The sequence below is a fragment of the Haliotis asinina genome, chromosome 10, assembly GCF_037392515.1.
Source record: "Haliotis asinina isolate JCU_RB_2024 chromosome 10, JCU_Hal_asi_v2, whole genome shotgun sequence".
Taxonomy (NCBI): Eukaryota; Metazoa; Mollusca; class Gastropoda; order Lepetellida; family Haliotidae; genus Haliotis; species Haliotis asinina.
Window position 1 is genome coordinate 52,728,466 of NC_090289.1, and position 24,079 is coordinate 52,752,544.

Sequence of the window (24,079 nt, forward strand, 5' to 3'; positions counted from 1 at the left end):
TCTCATATTTTGTTTACTGTCAATGTTTTGTCTACAAGTGGTTAAAGATCCATGTGATGTGAATTCTTATGAAGACACCTTGTAGAAAAACACTTGCATCAGACACTGTGTTGCAATAAGACACAGTGACACAGTAAATTAGGTAACTATCAGTTAATGATGACTAGTTTCAAAGAAAACATTTCCAGTCAAGACTTTGGGTGTCATGTCACATTTCCCTGAGTGCCACAAGGCAAATGTTTCTAATGTCTGGCATGAAGGCATCCTTGGTGCTGTGCATATGCATCTATGTTACAGCATACAGCCAGAGTGTTACAGTATTCTGTGTGCATGTTACAGTAACCATCCTATATATTAAAGTCATCAGCATATATATCACAGTATTCAACTGGTATGTTACATTAATCAACCTATATATTACAGTGTTCATTCTAGATGTCATAGTATCAACTATATGGTCTAGTATTCAGCTATAGTATCTTATAGCATTCAGTCCATATATTACAGCATTCAGTCTATATGTTATAGTATCAGCGTATATTTTCAGTCCGTATGCTACAATTATCAGCCTCTATGTTACAGCATTCAGCCTATATGACATAGTATCCAGCCTATATTTTCAGGCTGTATGTTACTGTAATCAGCCTATATACTACAGCATTCAGTCTACATGTTACTGAAATGTGTCTGTATGCTACTGTATTCAGCCTATGTATTGCAGTATTCAGTCAATTTATTGCAGTATTCAGCCTGTATGTGACAGTATTCAGTGTATATGTTGCAGTATTCCGTCTCTACATTGCAGTAGTCAGTGTATATGGTACAGTATTCAGTCAGTATGTTACAGTATTCAACCTATATTTTACAGTATTCAGTCTGTTGCAGTATTCAGTCTCCATGTTACAATATTCAGCCCATGTTACAGTATGCAATCTGTGAGTTGCAGAATTCAGTCCACATCCTACAGTATTCAGTGTATGTGTTACAGTATTCAGTCTCCATGTTACAGTATTCAGTCTCTGTGTTGCGGATTCAGTCTCTAGGTTATAGTATTCAGTCTTTATGTCACAGCACTCCCGTCACTATGTTACAGAATTCAGTCTCTATGTTACAGTATTCTATCTCTATGTTACAGTATTTAGTACACATATTACAGTATTCCATCTCTATGTAACAGTATTCAGTCTAAATGTTACGGTATTCAGTCTCTGTGTTGCAGATTCAGTCTCTAGGTTATAGTATTCAGTCTCTATGTCACAGCACCCCGTCACTATGTTACAGTATTCAGTCTCTATGTTACAGTATTCTATCTCTATGTTACAGTATTTAGTACACATATTACAGTATTCCATCTCTATGTAACAGTATTCAGTCAGTATGTTACGGTATTCAGTCTCTGTGTTGCAGATTCAGTCTCTAGGTTATAGTATTCAGTCTCTATGTCACAGCACTCCGTCACTATGTTACAGTATTCAGTCTCTACGTTACAGTATTCAGCCTAAATGTTACAGTATTCAGTCTCTGTGTTGCGGATTCAGTCTCTAGGTTACAGTATTCAGTCTCTATGTCACAGCACTCCGTCACTATGTTACAGTATTCAGTCTCTATGTTACAGTATTTTATCTCTATGTTCCGCCTATATGTTATAGTATTGAGTCTCTATGTTACAGTATCCACTCTCTGTGTTACAATATACAGTCTACATGTTTCATTATGCAGGCAAGTGGTAAGAAACATGAGTAGTGTTCCAGGTAGATGTGACGATCAGTTCAGTATTGCATGTGTGATAGGGAAATGGCAAGACATGATCTGATGGATATTTACAACACGTGGGGTAACCACATCCTGTCTGTCACACACACAGTATAACACAGAAAGTTATCCACTGATGGCAGACAGGAATCTGGGGTAACTTGTATAGGTATAAGTGGGTATATTACACTGGATGTCATGATCAGTTTGATTCAAACTATGTCACAATAGACTGCAGTGTAGCCTGAAGAAGGGAGACAAGAGGTCAGTGACATGAGGAGTGGTCAAGACAACTGAGACCTTCTGCCACAAGATCACCATCCCTTTATATTCAGACATATTGATCAACGAATCATTTCTGTTTAATCTCAGCTGCCAATAAATTCCATTTAAACTTATGTACTTCAGCTATTTACAGTCAAGAAATGTGATGAGTGAACTGTGTCTGTGCACGAGAGGAACATTGTTCATACTGAGAATGCCTATTGTGGCCATAATGCAGTCATACAACCAATGCTGATTATCATTTTGGCCATCAATGAGAGCAAGGAATATATCAGTGTGAAGCCATGTTTCAGAGGTCATGTGATCAGCTGCTAGCTTTTGACTGGAGAGAGTAGTGGATCCTCTTAGCTGTCATTCTGAAACAAACAAGCACATGTTATTAGACCTACAAAGCTTGTGCAGATTTTTCTATGGAGTCTATAATCAGAAGATGGTCTATGCAGTTCTTCAGATATTATTTCAATCATACCCATACGTAAGTGGGTGTCTGACTTAAGGGTAATGGTGGATGTAAAAGGTACTTCCATAATATCACACAGAGTCTGAAAAGGAAGGCAACTAATTACTGTATTGAAGAAACACACTATGACAAACTGGTTCTAACACATCAAGGACCATTTCTAGTTTCAACACTGTACACAACATATAACCAGCGCATTCTGCTGTGTCTAAGGGAAGTAAGTAAGGGAAGTATCACCTCCAGCAACTGTCCTGGGACCATGGTTAACAGTGATTTCTCCTCACTGGACTATGTCTGCCATACTCCCTAACCAGAGTGAGTGTGTGAGTGGGCCAACACAATACATTCTCTCCTCACCGGACTATGTCTGCCATACTCCCTAACCAGAGTGAGTGTGTGAGTGGGCCAACACAATACATTACAAATTAAGAAACGGCATCCATCATCTTTAGGATACCCATACACAGATAGTGAATCTAAACTGACAGTACTTCATTCATTCCCTTAATGTAGTGTTTACCGGTCAGGATAACATTTCCCATTTTGCAACATATTTGACATAACATGTTCAGGGTTGAGCCACCAACCTTCCCTGTTCAGGCAGACACTCGACCCACTAACCATGGAGGAATTGGTCTCATAGCAGGTTCATGTTCTTCATGAATATGTATATCTAGCTGCGTATCAATACACTACAACAGTACACAAGGATAAAGTGCTATCACTGTGTTGCAAATCATTGCCATGCACCCTGTGAACTATAACAAGCCAAGAATATACCTTGCAGGAGTATCGTGTTACAACCTTCATCTCTGTATGTCTATGCCAAAACCTAATTCCCATTAGTTATACAACATGGACAGAATGATGGATAAACAGCCCATTCAGCTTTTAACCCTTCCCCATGAAAGTCCTCCAAAAACAATATGGACCATTTAAGGAATGCCTGCAGATCAACAGGACTTGTATGATCAACAGCCTTTCATACATTGTCATTAATTAGCTGGTGGTGTTGGGGGACTGACCGCTCACACTAAGTGTCAACAAACACATTTGAGAAAGGTGGCCACAAAATCCAGGGGGACCACTTGCTTGTGCCTGTGGACTGAGTACTTTAACAGGTGTTAATAATTAATCGATTTTCAAAGTATCATGTAAATGTTCAGTTTGAGACAGCAGTATGATGACTAGAGGTCTCTAGCCGAAGCTGAAACTAGTATTTGACCGACTGGGTGAAGACAAGACTATGTAGCTTAAACAAACAAACAGGTGCTACACACATAGACAGTTGCAGATACAAATGAATAACTGTTGATGGTATTGAATGGGTTAACATCTCCTCAAAATAACTGCCTAAAAACTAAGTTCCAAAAACAACTCATAACCTCTTCAGCACAGTTAGGGAAAATCAGAAGTAATGTGAAAAGAAACACCAATACATGTGTCTGAGGAGCCTTCTAAATGATTTATAGATGACAGTTCTACATTTACATAAAATAACATCTGATAATAACATGCTATAATACACGCATGTTAGTTTACAGAAAAGATAAAGTTTCCATTTTATTTTTTAAACCTCTTTCATGATCTTACTTGAAAAATTGAAATGAATACTTATATGAGTGTGATGAAAAATGTTACAAACATTTTACAAGCACATATAAACATTATTCCATTTAGTATGCATTTAGTTCATTCATGATGGACAGATGGACTGACTGATAATGCACAATGGACAAAGAAATGAGAAACATGCTCTTACTGACTTCTTCAACTAGAATGAAACTTCCTCAACAGCTTGTTGCTTTAAGATATATCAAAAAATATCTCTTGATTAGATATGAGTTATATTCTTATACGCACCTAGAATATGTGTTATCAAACACAAGTGTGTACAGCCCTGTCTGTTTGGCTGTGAGAGTGCCCTGCACGGCTTGCTTGTGGGAGTCACACTTGCAGGGTGGCACCAAGTCCTCCGCCTCATCTACCGGGGTTGACTCATTCTCACGGTACTTCACACTGAACACTACGTCCTATAACACAAGCAGAGATGCATCTCATCACAACCTTACCACTCTCTGTCATCATTGACAACTTCATGCAATACACAGGTTGGCTCCCACTCTCTCAGCTATAAGATTTATTGGTTTGTTTGTTTACTCCTTAACTTCATAGTGAACGAAGTTCCAACAAAGTGTGTAAATAATAGAGTCTGGTTAAAACAAATCCAATGATTAATATGATGAGCTTCTATCTAGACACTGGCATGTGATGCTATGCATGCACTTAAGGAGCAAGCCTGACCTCCCACAACTGTTAGTTCCTCTTAAGACAAGCATGGTTTGCTGAACATCCATTCTGACCCAGGTCTTCACAGGTTTAAGATCAAACCTAACTATATAACAAAACCAACTAGGTCTTTTAAGATCTGTTCCTGGGGCTGTATTCATAGCCCATACCTACCTCTGCAGCAAATACATCACAATTTACGGGAATAATGTCAAGATTCTTCTGGTGTCATGAAGAACACCACTGGCAAAAAGAAGACAATATGAATCAAACCTTGTTTCTCAGCGAGACAAGAAACACTTCAACCACTGGGCTACCTTGACACCCACCTTTCTACAATACCCTTACCTTGGGCTGAGACGTGAACTCCCAGCACAGCTCAGTGTTGACAGTATCAATGACAATGGGTACAACAAAAGTCTTTCCTGGCTTGATCCAGATCTCATTCTGTCGATTTATCTCCCCCTTTTCCAACTCTTCAGCTGACAAGATCATGCTGCTCGTCATGCTGCAACCAATCAAATCATAAGTAACATTCTGCTTTCTGTAACAAAACAGTTTGTTCAGAGGTGTTAATATTTCTAAGCTGTCAACACCCACCTTGTGAACCATACAATACTGCTCAGGGGTTCAACCAACCCTTATACATGAAAAACAGCACTGACATAAACAATTAGCCAATCCCATGAATCTATCATGATGTATACAAATACATTAGGCCCTGGGGTAAATGTAACATGAACAGATCTACACAACATAAACATTGAATACAACTATACAAAATAAATAGTGAACAGGTCCAAAATATCAATACAACATGAAGACATGAACACAAAATGAATAGCTCAACATGAAATCTAGACAACAGGAATAGTGAATTAATCTACACATGAATAGTGAGTAGATCCATACAACAGGAACAGGTCATCCTACCACCATAAGAGTAATACTAAACAGGCCATGATGGAAACAAACATGTCTTAAACAACAAACAATTTCTAAACTGTTTGAGAGGCATTCTAGAAGTTGCTGAGATAAAGATGACAAGAATTTTTTATGGATGATCAACTTCTTTATTGCAGGGTAGCGACGTTTCGGTATAGATTCTTATACCGTTTTCAAGCGTGTGGGGAATGGCAGGGGGAGTACAATATATATACAGCAGAGATGAGCATGTGATGACAATACAACAATAACAGGATTAACAATAACTATTTGAGGTAACAATACATTAGAGAAGTGTTGAGGTAAGCTGATTACCTCCACTTTGACTCAAACCACTCACTCCGAACCAAAACGCGCATCATCTCTACCCTCACCCGCCGTGCCCTAAACCTATCCTCTGTCTCTCCTCAACCCGAACTAAACCATCTCAAGCATGTCTTCACCCAACTAAACAACTACCCTCCCCAACTTGTTAACCGTGTCATTAACTCCACTGTCAACCCACCTCCCAAACCCACTACTACCAAGCCTGATCCCGCTCCCATACGCATCTCACTACCATACACCGGCAAAACATCACACCACATCAGTCGCCTACTCAAGCAACAAGCAGGCATTGACACCTACTTTACAACAGGAACACCCCTCAAAACAATCATTAAGGCCAACGGTAGGAAACACAGTACACAACAACAACACCCTAAAGGCGTCATCTACAACATCAGCTGCAGCTGCGGCAGCAACTACATTGGGGAAACATCCAGACCACTCAACATACGCATTAAAGAACACAAAACCTCCACAAACAAAGGTGACACAAAATCAGCCATTTCGGAACACATCACCAAATTTCCTGACCACAACATCAACTGGGACACTGTCACAACACTTGCTAGCAACAAACATGACTTCAAACAACGCAAACTTGCTGAAGCAGTACAAATCCGCAGACACAACCCAACAATCAACAGGGATCAAGGCGTCTTTGTCTCTCCGGCATTCAACTGCATCATTAACACTAATTAACCCACTCAACCCACTCTGGCCCCCAGTCTTAATTTATCCACTCAACTCACCCTGGCTTCCACCAATTAATCCACTCATCTCACTCTGGCTTCTGTCAACTCACCCTCTTACCACCCCCCGCTGGCTTCAGTCCTTAATCAGCTTACCTCAACACTTCTCTAATGTATTGTTACCTCAAATAGTTATTGTTAATCCTGTTATTGTTGTATTGTCATCACATGCTCATCTCTGCTGTATATATATTGTACTCCCCCTGCCATTCCCCACACGCTTGAAAACGGTATAAGAATCTATACCGGAACGTCGCTACCCTGCAATAAAGAAGTTGATCATCCATAAAAAATTCTTGTCATCTTTAAACAATTTCTAGAACAAAAGAGAAAAAAAACACAAAAAAGGAAGAGTAGAAAAAACGAAGAAATCATTATATACAAGCACATATGTGATATGACATTTCACACACAGGTTACATGAAGGTGGCCAGTATGTTAAAACAGCACAGATGACACACAAACACAGCTTTCCTACATAACACGTTCACATCGTTAAATGTGTTTACACACTGACAATAAGACTGTTTCAGGCACTCCCAAGTTAGTTGATCAATAAAGTATACCGGTATAAGGATTAGTAAAGGCATTGTATTACCACAATACTGTCAGAAATTTACACCAGGGACTAGGCGTCAGCTCTCTTTCCACTGTCCCAAATTTTAATGACTTTTGAAAATACGTATGATAAATATTACATAATATAATTATCACAAGCATCTTTGATACCATATGTAATGCTTGACAAGCCAGTACCTCCAGATAGTTGCAAGTATTGCATCATATGACACAAAGTGCCAGAGAGGAAGCTACAAAGATCTATCACATGCTGAATCAAAATAGTATTTAGGATAGTGAAAACAATTTGAAGCATTGCAACATCATTTACAACAATAAGGATCAGTGAAAATTGTACTTGGGTGAAAAAGCTTCAAAGTTTTGGAGAACATTAGCCATTAGTCAGTTTGATCCATGCTGAATCATGTGACATTTCTCATACATATATTTGCTACAAAACAATTTCAAATTAATACATGCAGAAATGTGGGAGTATTCTGTAAAAACAAATTCAAAATGGCTACCATAGTAAACCTAAACAAACTGAATCCAAACTGTTTGAGTAATTTTAAACACACAGAAAATTGAATCAGTCATACAACTTTACTTTTCAGATGTATAGGCCTTGGAATTTCAGTGGAGGTGAAAGTTACTGACTGCTGACAGAATGGACAAAGTACAATACAGATCCAACTCCCAGTCTGCTGCTACAGGAATGTCTTGGCTATAGGACCCTAGAACACTGACATCTGTTACACCGGGGCTCATTTCTGTTTATTATTGGATTTCCAGGTACAGCAGAATGCATTCTAGATAAAACTGATACATTTGCAATGACCAAACATGCAACAGGTTTATGGTTGTCACAAAAAATCAGCTGTGGCTAATTATGTCATACCATGCAATGATAGGGTTAAAACAAAACTAGTAAATAAGATTAATCAAATCACACTGAGCACAGATGGGTTACAATGAAGCTAGTACATGTACCTGTAGTATTAACACTCAGTTTGTTCATGTGTAGCAGACCACATGTAGCATGCATTTAGAAGCAAGGGAAATTCAGACTGTAGAATCAGTGACTTGTTCAACCAACCAATCACAACTCACTGGTATTAGACATAAAGCCATGGGTGTTAGAGTGTTAGAGTTACAAACACCATCACCATACTGGGAAAGACAGTCTATATGTTCCAACATTCTTTGGTGTGTCAAGTGAATGGCTTATCAACAAGGCTTTCCTACTGACAAATACAAGGTCAGTGTAGCCCTGTGTTACAACATTATCAGAAATGTACTGATTCTTCATATCTAATATTATTAACTCACACAATACTGATGTTAAACAGCCCATGGCAAGAGCAGTCTTGGAAGAGTGACCTCCCTTAGTGGGATTAATTACTGACGTCTTAACATTATCACCTTATTTGGCATTTCTTCTGATTGTCTTTCTACTTTAGATCTTAGGATAAAACTTGTGAATATTATCCATCCTCAATAATCTCAAAGGTATATGCTCCGACAAATTTCCACTATACCCTGAATGCGTTTATGGCTCAGCCCGATAATTTTATTACCTCCCCCTGCTGACTCCACATTCTCACAGTAGCCGATCAGCTAAGCTGCTGTTACAACCAACCCAGCCATAGATGCATCCAGGGTATAATGGAGATTTATCCAACCTTGGAGATTATCAAGGATACTATGGAGATGGATGTTGTTGCAAGGAAAAATGTAAGATCACTCAGGAATAGATACAAAAATGACAGATCATAAGCAACAATCAGACGTAGTGGCAGCATTGTGTAAATGTCCTTCAACATAGTAACACTGATTAACATAAACTCTCATATTTTATGCTGACAACTGTGGGTATCATAACCACAGGGGCTTGTCACACACAAAAAAAACATCACTGGTATAAGTACCATCAATGATGGGGTCTCATATAGTGTTAAGACACCGTCAGTTGTGGTACATAGCCTGATGACAATGTTTGCATTACAAGTCCCTGTGGTCATGACATCAGTCATAACAAGTGATTGCCTATTGATACATATGGTCACACTAATGAATGTTGTACATGAAAATCTGCCCCTAGCACTTGCTCATCACACCCTGACCAGTAAAAATATTTCACCTTGATCTAATGTGAAATACACCACAAAACAGTCATATGGCCCATCTCATTAAAATCAGACATTTCGCTCCAGTCTAATACCTCTCTATTGGAAAATCGGACAATGTATACACAGGTTGCATTATGTGAACCCCAGTCACACTGAAGGAAGCATGGGTTGTCAGGACATTAAGATCATGAAAATAACCCTTTGCCAGTCCCAGTCCAGTGTTTTTTTGTGTCGGACAAGCAAATATCAGTTGGTACCGGTGTCTTGTCAACTTTCCAATGTTAATCATGTTGCCTATTTAAGAAATCAACAAGAAAATTGGACAGTATACCGGTAGTTGAAAAATCATCAGAGCAAGATATTTTACATGTGCCACTGTACAGCACTACAACACTCGCAATTTAAAGTTATTTACATCCCTAAAGATGCCAGCTTTAAAAAATGAACTAGTTTCAATCATTTAGCTGTTTAAATTCTAAAATTTCAATCGCAGAAAAATTTTAATGGAAAATATAAGACACCAAAATCCTCCAAATCGACCCCCTTTTTGTGTGTAGATGCCACAGTATTCAAGCAGACATCTACAAAAATATCCAGCAACTGTATAAAGCAGCTTTCTGATTTTGTATGATGAACTCTGCAATCTTGTTTGGATAACCAGGAATATGATACACCACATTCTGGATGCTTCAAGAACTCCCATAAAAATGTAGAAGCCTATTTAGAGGCTGACATTTTGAGATAAGGAGAAAGTTCACCTGACTTATGAACTGTTACTTGATGTATAGGATCCACTGAGAGGCATTTCACCAGAGTAAGAGGTATGATTTCAATAAGACTGTACAAGCCCTAAATGTATTGTCAATGCATCAAGATACCTCAGAATCAACAAATGAAGAATTAGTTGAACTGACACCACAGATTATAATCTCCAGGCCACAAGGAATTCATTGGGAGATATTACTAACAGCACATCTCATTTCAAGCCCCATGAAACTCTTTCAGTTGTTTCAATCAACTGACACCAACATATTTGTTAATAAGAGAGAAAACGTGTCTTGAATGCAAAAAGTTAAAAAAAAAGAGCACAACATTTCTGGATTTTCTGGAAATTAGATAAGAATCTGCTTGTTAGTTCATTGTGGCCTGAGATTTGCACCAGTTATACTGGGTTACACTAGGTACAGCTAGGGACTCTAGCTACTGTTGTGCGGCTACGCAACCAGCACTCACTTCGCACTCAGTGTGGAACTGAGTGTGCCTGGCTCATACTCAGTGAGAGATTTAGAGACTTCTTCTTCAGTGATGACATGGAAGGGATCCTCTCGCTCTGGACTCACAGTTGCTCCTCCAGGGGGCGCTACTGTCTGCTTGCTCACACTGACCATGGGAACAGCATCCATCATAACATGCTCAATAGTACAGGAAAACTGATAGTTGTTTTCATTTTCAGAACAAGCAATTACAAACAAAGCATGAATATTCCCTTATTTCTGAACACACAGTCTTGAATCAAACTTGGACTAAACAATGTTCTTTATGTTTGAGTCAGTCAAGTGCAACTTCAAACATGAGGAAAAGATGACAGCTCTATATGTTTGGTGCTGAAGAATCAAGGCTTCTAATTCCGGAAACCAAAGACTCAAGCCATCTTCTACTGATTCATAGCATGGCAAAGGGATGTAACTCTGTACAGAACCTTGCTGCCCCTGTTAAAATTTAGAACTATTCATAATGCTTACAAGGACACCTGTGTTGTGAGTTCATTATTGTTGATCCCTCGCTAAGTGTTATTACAGCTAAATTATCAAGCTGGTACAGACTGGACAATGATATCATAAGTTCATTTTCCGTTAATTTGCAAGAAACATGGTTACTGACAGACCTTTGACCGTGCATCTTCTGAACCTTGTGTTCATCAGTGGCATTCGGACTCCCTGGAGTGGACAGGGGTTGAGACAGGATTTGACTGCTGGTGTCCGATTCCGTAGTCTGATCTTCATCTGAGCATGAAACAATGGTGTCATTAATAGCCTGTAATTAATCATGTCTGGACCACAGAAACCTGTTCTTTATCTACTAAGTAACAATAGAAGCTGTTGTGATACTGTGATCAACCATGAGCAAGGTGACATGAAACACTTGATCCAGATGTTGTGTCCCAGAAACTGTAGTGTGCTCTCCCCATCACAATGAGAACTAATAAGACCTGCTTACCCTGTGTGGAGCTGAGATCATCAGTTGACTGGGATGATCCCCGCACAGTTAGAGACCTCAGTAATTCCTCATCAATATCCTCATCATCACTGGTGTTTGACAGGAGTGATGTATTGTTGTCAGATTCCACATTCTGCTTGTGGGTGAGGCACTCGTCACAAACTCTCTCCTTTTTGCTGTGAACAGATAACCACAATAGAGTGGGAATTGTAGCTACACATTGGCTACACTCATGTCCGCTGCACCTACTTAATGACATTCTCTGTGTAAGAGTGATAAGAGGTAAGACATTGGTGTCAAGTCCGATACCTCCTGCTGCATGCTGTCATCACCCACAGTATATTCAGTATCTCCAGTCAGTACGTAGACTAACGTCTGCTGCACCTACTTTATGACATTCTCTGTGTAAGAGTGGTGAGAGCTAAGAAAATGGAATCAAGTGATGTATGCTGTCATTACAAACTGTACATTCAGTATCTCCAGACACTACGTAGACTGATGTCTGCTGCACCTACTATATGGCATTCTCTGTGCAAGAGTCATGAGAAAATGGTGTCAAGTCCAATACCTGCTGTGTGCCGTCATCACCCAGTGGTCCACACACTTCCAGCAGTAAATCTTCCCACACTGACGACAGTGGTGCTGCAACACCATCAAACAACCTGGCATGACTAATGTGCACATAGTACTGGACTGACATAAAAGGTTCTCTTTTGGATTAGAATCAAACTGAAACCCACCATACACTCATCCTGCCACAGAATGTGACACTACAAGATTAGAATGGCAAACAGATTCAGTCATTACTCCTGTTCTGGGAGCTGAAAATGTATCTCATGGAGCTATGAACGTCACATTATGAAGTTAAACAAACTGGTTCAGCCATTACAAACTGTTGGCAATATCTCTCTAACCTGGGGACCTGACCTTGTGGTTACTGCAGCGTAATCTGAATGAGTTACAATGTATGAGGAATTGAATGAACATCATAATCCTATACCCAGCATATACTACTCAAGAGTATTACAGGTCCTTTTACTGAACTTAGTCTGTTACAACATTGTCCATAACAATCTGCGAGTAGTAGAAAACAGTGTGGTAATGGACACATCCTAGCATACAGTACATATTGTTGATTGTAAAGAGGCGTACCCTCCTCAGCCAGATGGAGAATTCAGCCTTGCACTTGAGACAGTGTGTTGCAGTGTTGTTGTCCATCCATGTCTCCTTGGCCTGCACCTTCTGTTGGTAAGCCAGCTGATCGGTCTTCTGCCACAGCTGGTCCTTGTCCCTGGGAGGACATATACCACAGGTCATATTTCAGTCATTACAGATACAGGCATTACAAAGTGCATTGAATTCAGGGGAGACTCTGATATACTTGATCAAAGCATTGACTAAGTTGTCCACCTCTTCCATATTCACACTCATATCCATTCCTTCCGTCCCCCCTCTTTCTACCCTTCCTTACACCTCATCCCCAATGTCCACACTTATGTCCACCCGTTATGGCCAAAAGTTTTAGATGGAATTATGTTTATGTCACAACTACATAATGGGACTAATGGGCGGTCAGACTGGTTCACTCACTGACATGTCATCAAATCTCAACTGCATAGATCGATACTATTGCTGTTGATAACTGGACTAACTTGTCCAGACTTGAATAATTTCAGACTGCTGCCATATAGCTGGAATATTGCTGAGAGTATAGTAAAAAAATACACTCAACCTACCAATAAACCAATACATCCCCCCTTCATTTAAACTACGATCTTCTATATCTACCTTCAACGCTCCCTAATATCTATCTTTCCACCCCAACAACTATATCCTCATCTATATCCAGCCCTACATTTCATGGTCCCTTGTGTCTAACCTTCTATCCATCCCCATAAACACAGTTATATCTACCCCTACATCTACCCTTAAATGCCCCCTTGTGCCTAATGTTGCACATGCCCCTTCCATCCACCCCACATCCACACTTATAGCCACCCTTATCTTCCATTCACACCTATACTCACTCCTCTATTTATCCACCTCTATTGTCCATACATACACATATGCATATACTCACTTTTCTATCCAACTCCAACCCTTCATTGTACTCCTACACCTACCCTTCTGTCTAACCTCCCTACATCCACCCCAACACACCTGACGAGCTTCAGTAGTTTCCGTTTGAGCTGCTTCATATCGGCCTTCAGACCTGTGATCTCTTCATCCTTAGCCTGCAGCTGCTGGTTGTATTTTTCCTCCACAGAATCCATGTCAGTCTGGAGCAATATCACAACACTCAGACTCAAATGTGCTGGCAATGTGAGAGTCTAGTTCATTGCGCCTAACTAGCAACATAGTTGTATGATCCTCAAGGAGTTGAAAATGTATCAGCAAGTATGGTAGTGTCCTATGACTGGCGATAGTAATGTACATAGCATTGTGAACAGGCAAAGTACCTGGATCTGAGTACCATATAAGCAGATTGTTACTTTTACTAGTTTAGGACCCGGTTGTATCAACACATGATTATGTAGTCAACAATTACACACTAATCATTGATTAAATTCTTAATGTTTGATTAGTTAATGACGTGTTTAAATACAGTTGTATAAACCCTTACTTAAACACCATTTAACTAAGTATGCCTCTAATGAAGGTCTCGTCATTAAACCATCATTAACTCAGCGGAATCCCCTAATTATTATCCATGATGAACTGCAGGTAAACACTAATGTATCGTCTGCCTGATGGCTGTCATCAGAAATCTTAGTAAAAGTTTCAAAAGTTGTGAAATACAACATCTAACAGACCTAGTTGAAGATCACATAAGTGTGTTAAACAGCACACTGACTAACTCCAATCCTAATGACAAAAAGAATCAGATATGGGACAAAATAACAGTCAAGATCAATAGCCTAAGAGTAAGCAACAGAACGTCCAATGAAATCAAGACAAAAGGGGACAATATGTTTCAAAATGCGAAAAAAAAATAGTTTTCGGATATATTGTTGATGAAACGTTACACTGCCTGCCATGCTGATACAGCTAATGATGAGTTAATGATAGTCCCCAACCTTCATTAGCTTAATGATGGATTGATGAAGGGATTCCTTTATTAAGGGTTTCATGCAACTGCAGATAATCAGTGGTTAACTAATCATAGTGTAATTGATGATTAAAGCTTTATTAAAGTTTGATACAACCGAGTCCAGATTTTATGGCCATATATTGATGTCTCCACATACTGCATACAATAGCAAATACCTTGGAGAAAAGTATTGTAGAATGAACTCTCAATTATAAATTTCACATACCTGGATCTGTAATGTTTCTATTTTACAAGCATTATCATGATAAATTATTTTCAATAAATTCAGTAATAAAAGTCTTAGGACAGCTGGACAATTGTTTCAGTGCCAGATGTCTCCATGGATGATAGTGCTTCAGTTGTCTCTCACCTCGAGTCTCTCTCTAGCATCTCTCTCTGACACCAACTCTGTCTCAATCTGCAGCATAGAACATGGATCCACATAAACAAGGAACAATGTGGATCCACATAAACAAGGAACAACGTGGATCCACATAAACAAGGAACAACACGGATCCACATAAACAAGGAACAGTGTGGACCCACATAAACAAGGAACAACATGGATCCACATAAACATGTGGACCCACATAAACAAGGAACAATGTGGAACCACATATACAAGGAACATGGATCCACATAAACAAGGAACAATGTGTACCCAACAAAACAAATAAGAGCATGGCCATCTAAACAAGGAACAAACAAGGAACAAGGTGGATCCACATTAAACATAGAACATGAATCCAAATAAACAAGAATCAACAGGGATTCATATAAAACCATGGTATCATAAGCATTTAAATTAAACACGTAACAAAACAAACATGGATTAGCTAGGACCCAGTGTGTTTTAACAACATTATGAAATAGCAGCACACAGATGCAAGTTAATTACAGAACAGCATAAAATTTATCCATACTTGTAGAGGTTATAAATTCCTTGAAGAAAGTGGTCATTTGGGTACATATAAGCATCAAAATGTCCATTTCAAAACCTACGACAGTTGTAACTATATTATTCAATTAAAAAATTACAAAACAAAACACTTGCTTTTGACTTGTGAGAGACCACCCCTACAGGGCCCCTGAGTGAGTGAGTGGGTGAGTTTAGTTTTACACAGCACTCAGCAATATTACAATTATATGGCAGCAGTCACTAAATAATTGAGTCTGGACCAGACAATCTGGTGATCAACAACATGAGCATCGATCTGCGCAATTGGGAACCGACCAAGTGACAACCAAGTCAGCAAGCCTGACCTTCCAATCCCATTAGTCGCCTCTTACAGCAAACATGGTTGCCTTTTATGGAAAGCATGGGTTGCTAAAGGCTTTTCTACGCCAGGACCTTCACGGGTCCAAGGCCCCTGAGGGCCCCTTACAGCCAAGAGCAGGTAACTCCAGCTGTCAGCCTTGCACCTCACTTTTCATGTAGAACAGATCATACAGAATGAGGGGAGGCAGGTGGTTGTACCCCCACGAGGAGATTTCTTCAAAGATTACATGAAATCTATCTGTATAATTCTTTTACAAAAGTCCTCTTTGGGGTACATATAAGCATAAGACACACTCCCGAAGACAGTTGTGCTGGGAGTGGCATTTCGTCTGACACACTGATCCATTCGAAGAAACAATCTACAACCATATGACAATAGAAATTCACACTCACCCAGTCACCTGTGAGCCTATCACAGCGTGGGGAGAGTACCAATATGCCAACGTATGGTGGGAATAGGAACCACCACCAGGTACGGCCTGGGTGAACATACTCCATCGGCTCCAAGTAGCCATGGAGCAGATCTCCTCAGTGGGCTTGGAGGGATACTGCTCAAAGCGAATGAGCTTTCACCCCCCCAGAGGGAGTTAAACTTTTGTGTACGTATCCCATACAAATAGGTGACACAATCCATCTCAATAAGGTTTGTGTATTGCCTTGCCATTGCAACAGCAGAACAGGGGTGTATCCTTGCAGAGAGATATACGCTTTAAGTGTCTTGTGAACATCTAACACATGGACATGTCAGTTTGTGTTTCCAGACAATGTGGGAAGTGTAAAGAAAAGAGCTAGCGGCCTTAGTGCAGTAAGTTCTGGAAAGCGAATGCTCACCCAATCCTTATGAAAAACAGTGAGTTTTTTGTCTTGTAAATATTCTATTGATAGATATATTTACAACTATCATAGGTTTTGAAATGGACGCTTTAATGCTTATATGTACCCCAAGGAGGGCTTCTTCTGATTTAGAATCAAAAACTGAATCAGCATTAAACATGGAATGATATGAATCCAAAAGAAATATGTAACCACGGAAACAACATTCTGATGAATACATACCATCTGTAGCTTTTCAGATAGCTTGTTATTTTCTTCATTCCTTACTTCCAACTGTGAGGTCAAGCTTTCAACCTGCAAATAAAGTAAACCATTAACAGTTACTAACTGAACACAGATTCATGGGTTCTGCATAAGACATTTCATGCTTAATGAAATATCCCTATTTTTCAACAATTCAAAGATGGAGTTAAGGATTCAGTAATATCATATAGGTTTATTGGGGGAGGAAAGAGGAATGGGATGTAAGATTTAGATGGGGTGCGATCAAATCAAGGATCAAAGTATCTGCAAATTCTGGATACGAATACATGTTAACTGAAAGCAAATAAAAAAATAACTGCAAGAGTGGGAAATCAGTCCCTAAAAATGTCTAAATCCAACTTGGCTAAGGAATCTGCTAAAGCATCAATTACATCAGAGCTGTAGCAGCCCAGTGTACAGTGTGAACATACCTGCTGGGTCACCCTGATAGTCTGCTCCTCTTGGCCTGTCTGTAGTGTTGTCACTTCTTGTTCAAGTTGCATGATGGTTGCTTCCTGTTCAGCCAGCTTATTGGTCAGTTCAGTCACCTCATGATCCTGATCAGTGTAGCTCTGGACCCACAAACAAACAGATATTGTGTTAAACATTCATCAGAAGCGTCTGAGCATTAGAAAATACCATGTTCACTTGACATCCCCTGGAGATTTGGATCAGTTAAACATTATACGGCATCATGAGGAAACACCTAAGTCTCATCAGTCAGTGAACTGAATTGTAGTTCACAGACCATATATTTCTCTTAACTGAGACAGTCTATCTAACTTGGTTTCCACAAAACACTCAAGATTTTCTATTCTGCCTGACTGATTCTACCATCTACCCTTACTGATTCTACCATCTACCCTGACTGATTCTACCACACATCCTGAGTGACTCTAACATCTATCCTGACAAACAGTATTTTCTTCACTGAGTAACAGTATCAAAAACCTTGTGACTGTACCATCTACCCAGAGTAAATAGCCCAACCACCCTATGCCCCATGCTACTCAACTACCTACCCTGAGTGACTCTTCATGCTGCATCTGCTCAGCACTGAGCTGGAACTGTAGGGCTGATATCTCCTGGTTAAGAGACTCTATCTGAGTCTGCAAGACTGACTGTGTTCCCGACATTGACTCTAGTTCCTCACATCGCCTTGATCTCTCCTCCAGTGACTTCTCCAACTCTGTCACATGATTGGTCAGTCTTAGCACGGTCTGCTGGAGTTCTTCATTATTGCTCTCTTTTTCATCCACATTTTTCTCTGCCTTATCCAAAGATTCCTTCAAAACCTCTCTGTCTTCTTCTGCTTCTCTTAATTGATCAAGTAATGTCTCTTTGTTCTTCTCCAGGCTCTGGAGACTTTCTTCCAACTGTTCCAACTGTGATTTTGAAACATTCAATTTTTCCTCCAGAAGAGATATTGTTTGGTCTTTCTCAGTCACAGTGGTATCTCTCTCAGTCTCAAGATCTTTCAAACTTTCCTTCAATTCCCCTAACTCTGACATCAAAGTTTCCTTTTCTTTTTCAATATTCTCTTTGGCAGAAGCAATCTCTTGTCCTTCCTCTTCAAACAGATTGAGTTTTGCCTTGAGTTCTCGGTAGCTTGCTTCCAGATTCTTTAGTATATTTGTTACCTCTTCCTTCTCTTGCTCTGCTCTTTCTTTCAAGGAACAAGCTTGCTCCAGTTCGTCTGATGTCTCCTTCAACTGAGTCTTTATTATCAGGGTGTCACTGAGTACTTCCTCCAGCCGAGTGTTGAGCTGGTTCCTCTCCATCTCATGAGTCTTGAGCATCTCATCATATTTCTCGTCCTGAGTTTTCAGATCCATTTGGACATCAGTGACTGTTGCTTTGAGAACTATGACCTCCTCAGAGCTGACCTTCAACTTCTGTTCTACCTCCTGTCTTAAAATCTGCTCTTTGTCAATCAATGCTTGAAGATTCTTACATTCACTCTGTGAGGAGGTGAGAAGAGCTTTCACATTACTGACCTCTCCTTCCAAATTTCCTTTTTCTTTCTCCATTTCAGACTGCAATTTTGTTTTCCTTTCTAATTCATCCTTCAAGTTCTGTTTCTCATTTTCAACTGACTTGATTACGTTGTCCTTCTCTCTGATTTCTTTATCCTTCATCCTGACTATCTCCTCATGATGTTGAGCATCTTTTCCTTTCAGATCTGCTGCTGTTTGCAGTCTTTCATTAGTAGTTGCCAACGTGACATTGAGGTCATTGAGATCATGGGTCAGAGATGATACCTTTTCCCTCAGAGAAACATTCTCAGATTTCATCTGTTCATTTGCTTCATTCAAACTGGAACATTTGTCAACCAGCTTCTCATGTTTTGTCTCGAGATCGGAGTAGCTTGAACACTGATCCTGCAGCAGTCGTTCCTTCTCTGTCAGATCATTTCTCAAACTTGATTCCAGTTCTCTTGCATTACTTAGTGATTGCTGTAAACTTGAAAATTTCTCTTCCAGGTTCTGGAGTTGTGTCCCTTTATCTGACTCTCCTGCTTGTAGATGACGCAGTTTACCGTTAAGGATGTCTTTCTCATTTTCCATGTCAGCGATCTTGGTTGACACTTTCTGCACATGCAGCGATATTGAAGACATCATTTGTCTACAGTCAGATGTATCAATAGAATCCTAGGATAAAAAAGAACAACATGAATAAGAACATGATTAACAATATTATTAATTGTCAAAAACTTTCCTATATATCTTCAAACAGAATGACTGAAGGACATCTTCTACTTCTGTGACTGACTTACCTGCTGTATGCCACAAGTCCCGAGGACGTCTACAGTTGCCTCCTTCTGTTCATCCAGCCGAACTGACAATTTCTTCAGCTCAGCCTCCTTCTCCAGCAGCTCTAGCTCTGCCTGACGCAGCTCCGACTGTGTCTGGGCATGGGCAAGATCAAGGTCACGCTGCTGTGTCTCGTTGCTCTGCTGGAACTCTCCAAACGCTTTGCGCAGTTCATCAAGGTTGTCCATGATGTATTCTTTCTCACTGGCTAGCTTCTCTCGCTCAACATTCAGTTGATCTCTATCCAAGGTCAGCTGCTTGATTTCATCCTTCATCTCAGTCATCTTCTTTGTGATTGTTTCTTGGCACAACTTGACATCACACAAGAAATTATCAACTTCAAACTGACTGCCATCAATGTCATCCATACTGTCTGAACCTGCCAGAAGGCGGAATTGGGTGTAACACTCAACAAGCATACTGTCCTTAACTCCAGATTTCAATTTCAGTTCTGAAATCTGCGATGAAAGTTTCTCAATTTCTGATGTCTTAAGATTCAATTCATCATTCTTTCCCATGAGATCAGCCTGCAAGGACTCGATTGTTCTTGTGTCAGATTCAGTCAAATCTTTCAATTCATTTCTCAAATTCAACATGCTTTTTTCTGATTCTTGTTTCACTTTCATAACTGTTTCTTCAAGACTACTTTTCACACTTTCAACTGACTCGACATTCTTTTCCAGGTGCTCATTTTTCTTTGACAGTTCTTCATTGGCTGCCTGCAGTCTCACATTGGCTAGTTCCACCTCTTTCAGACGGGCCACGACTTCATGCAACTTGTTTGCTGCCTCCAGCTGACTTGTGGCCTTCGATTCCTTGCCATCCAGTGAAGCCTGTAATTTGGTCAACAGTTCTGTGTTCTTCTCTTCACTCACCTTGACCTTCACTTCCAGTGACTTAATCTGTTCTCCTTTACTTCTCTCTGATTCTGAGGTCAAGGAAATCTCTTTCTCCAAAGCTTTTGTTTGAACAAGTAGTTCTGTTCTCTCAGCTTCCAGTCTTTCTTCTTCAGCTTTATGCCTCTCACTAATGGCCACCAACTCCCTCCTGACATCATCCAGCTGTGACCTGACCTGCTCCAACTGTCTGTCTGCCTCTGCCTTCTGCTCCTTGAGGGCCTGCAACTGATTGGTCAGTTCTCGCTCCTTGGTCTGCCAATCTTTCTCTGCACTGTCATTTTCAATACACATCTTGTCATGTCTGAAAGGTGAAATAGAAAATGACTTCAGAACAGTAAATGTTCATCAAAGTATCATGTACATATATTTTCTATGCATGAAATGTGACACATAAGAAATCAAACAAACATTTAGAAAAGCATCTCATTCTGTGACTGGGCCGTGTGTGCATGATCATTACTAGTTCACAGGGATGACATTCCCTCAATTTCTAATACTGCATCAAGGTCAAGTTCAAGGACAATCCAGCATACACTGTACGTACAGTGAGATGCTCTGTGGTGATGAAGCCTATTTATTCACTGTGAGATTGTAGAGTAGGGAGTGTGGAAGTAAGATATGATGCCGATGAGTGACACACTGAATCATCAGCTTTACCTTATCTGGGATACTGATGGTGAAGTGCTGTGTTCATCCAAACACACCAGGAGCACATTATATGCAAATATTGATATTCCATGCAGAATTGGTCTAATTTTTCACAGACAGTTGTCAAAACAGCTGGATTAATGCCGACTTGAGTAAAACTACATTCATTAACTCATTACAAGGCACAATGCTATACACAAACTGGATGTGACATTATCAGTTCCTCTAGACTTGCCTCTTCTCCAGCTGGAGGTGACGTTCCTGTAGCTCTGTGTGCTGGTCCTGCAGGTCTCGCAGCTGCTCCTGAATGGCGTTCAACTCCCCTTGCATGGACCATGCAGACTGACTCACTTCCATGTTCTCCTGCTGGAGGGACCCAACCTGGCAGAAATATTCCAAATGACAGAGGCTCACACATCACACACAGCAATCACCACATTTAAGAAAGTCTTCACACACAAATGTGTGTTTGAGTTCCTGTTTTCACCACTGTGTTACAGTAAAATGAAAGTGAAAAGCTAAAAGTGAAACAGGTTTCTGCAAAATACATATGAAAGGGAATATTACCGACAGGATTAGGATCATAACTGAGGTGAAAGTTGACCTTAATGACTTGATCTGCAAAGGGACATGACTCCGTACAGGTAAATGTAGCGTCCTACACCACTGGCTCTCATGCTGAACAGCATGACATGCACAGTGTCCTGTCTCACATCATTTGTATGATTCAAGCTCAGTACATGCGGCAGAACAAAGCATACTGGCCTTTTCACTGCTCTGTACTTAATCATACATACAAGAAAAGAACTAGGATCATTGGGATCCATGACTGGGTAGGCATTTACTATGACAACTATGCTCTATACTCAGTGTATGAAATAAGGCCAATCTGACCGTCCAAGATGGGATAGATTTCTGACTGTCTAAATTTACAGGTAGCCAGCCTGATGGTCTCGTAAAATCTGCAGATGTTACATTCATTTGGATAAAATCACCATATCTTGGTGTTTAGTCTGGTTAAATCCTTTTTTGGTTTGTCTGGTTGGGGTTTTGACTTATATGACTGCTGTACTCAAGAGGGCTGATGCTGACCTGGTCCATGAGCTGTGTCCGGACAGTCTCGGATGTCTCCAAGTCCTGGGTCAGCTTGTCTACCTCACTGGAGTTTTCCGTATAGAGAGGCATACTCAGCAGACTTGATGTGTCCTGCAGCACAGACACACTCTCAATAGTCATAGATCGATACGTCAATCCCTAACATCAACATCACAAATAATCAGACTCAATTATCTGGCATTTCAATTGGGGCCAAATGTGACACAAATTATAGCAATGTGTGACATCTACACTGAAAAACAGAAAAACAAATCATATGATAAACTTCGATCTTCTATAGGTTCAGACTGCTGATGAAATGAGTGAGTTTAAAGTTGATAAATTTTCTGTGTGATGTCAAGCCATGTCAAGAGAGTCCATATTGCCTGCATGATGTGACAGTCTTAAACTGTTTACCCAGTCACCCATATCATACTTGATAAAGTACACATAAATGTTTGGAATGACACCATCATTGTGACTGTATGGACAAATTGAGAAAGACACATTGCACATTCTCACACATGCAGGAAGAAAAAATAACATCCTAGAGAAATTGAAAAATCAGTGGATTAGTTGTACTGTCCATACTGCACAGTCCACTAGCACCTTGCGACATGTCCTAGCACAGCGCTAGTGGGTAAGTTGTACCATTGACCCCACAGTCCACTGACCTGCATGGTGATGGAAGCCATGCTGCCAATACTGGAGCGCCTGCTGGGTGGGTTCCATGTGTAGTTACCTCCCTGCTTCCTGGAGGAAATATACACATGAGGTATAATCTCCGCGTCATATAGTGAGATTACACTCACATCATCATTCTTAAAATTGTGCCGTAAGTTCATAATGTTTCTAGGCTTAACATAAATTCTTACTCATGCTGACACATACAAATACACAGTGGCTTTGTTTGTTCTTAAACAATTGAAACAGTTATTCTTCTTTGGCTTATGTTTTCTTACTTGGCAAATGAGGGCCATGCAGTGTCAAGGTCATAACCTCGAGGTGAGAGGTCAAAGTGCACATCTGTGAGGTCATACAGAGAGTTGATGAGCCCATTTGTCAGCCCCCTCTGGTACCACACACTCTGGGGGTGGAACCACTCCCTGGAACATACATTTAGATCTCCACATAAACATTCTTGGCTGGACAGACTGAGCATTGTTGTGCTGTTGTAGTTTCAACAAACATTTACAAATTATATCTTTGGTAGTAGCAACATTTGTGATGCAAATTCTAAAGGTGAGTTGTTGCATGATATTATGTTAATATGTGTCAACTGTTAATCTGTTTGTACCTGAATTCCTCTGGTAAACTCACATAGATGCACTACTGTATCTATAGATGTGAATGAAATTATTACAGAAATTCATGTAGTTCAATCTAACTAGATCTTAAAACTAACAAATAAAATACAGAACTATTCACTCATCACAAATGCTATAACACAAAGAATTAATAAGGAT

General features: G+C 40.0%; 1 protein-coding gene across 2 annotated transcripts in view; it reads right to left on the reverse strand.

The window, feature by feature from the left end:
- Positions 1 to 1,116: 1,116 nt before the first annotated feature.
- LOC137297922 (FYVE and coiled-coil domain-containing protein 1-like) overlaps positions 1,117 to 24,079 on the reverse strand; it is a 29,163-nt gene continuing 6,200 nt past the window's right edge. The window contains exons 6-23 of one of the 2 annotated variants that reach the window (XM_067829914.1): positions 23,576 to 23,719; positions 23,288 to 23,366; positions 22,611 to 22,724; positions 21,754 to 21,899; positions 19,935 to 21,171; positions 18,181 to 19,809; positions 17,590 to 17,730; positions 17,138 to 17,209; positions 15,173 to 15,220; positions 13,872 to 13,990; positions 12,864 to 13,002; positions 12,280 to 12,353; positions 11,712 to 11,887; positions 11,380 to 11,497; positions 10,728 to 10,874; positions 5,135 to 5,294; positions 4,361 to 4,530; positions 1,117 to 2,393 (exon numbers count right to left, since the gene is read on the reverse strand). In XM_067829914.1, coding sequence (XP_067686015.1) covers positions 2,342 to 2,393; positions 4,361 to 4,530; positions 5,135 to 5,294; positions 10,728 to 10,874; positions 11,380 to 11,497; positions 11,712 to 11,887; positions 12,280 to 12,353; positions 12,864 to 13,002; positions 13,872 to 13,990; positions 15,173 to 15,220; positions 17,138 to 17,209; positions 17,590 to 17,730; positions 18,181 to 19,809; positions 19,935 to 21,171; positions 21,754 to 21,899; positions 22,611 to 22,724; positions 23,288 to 23,366; positions 23,576 to 23,719 — 4,765 coding nt within the window. In that variant the 3' untranslated portion in view covers positions 1,117 to 2,341. The remainder of the gene's footprint in view (positions 2,394 to 4,360; positions 4,531 to 5,134; positions 5,295 to 10,727; positions 10,875 to 11,379; positions 11,498 to 11,711; positions 11,888 to 12,279; positions 12,354 to 12,863; positions 13,003 to 13,871; positions 13,991 to 15,172; positions 15,221 to 17,137; positions 17,210 to 17,589; positions 17,731 to 18,180; positions 19,810 to 19,934; positions 21,172 to 21,753; positions 21,900 to 22,610; positions 22,725 to 23,287; positions 23,367 to 23,575; positions 23,720 to 24,079) is intronic. The other variant, XM_067829915.1, reaches the window with a different exon arrangement.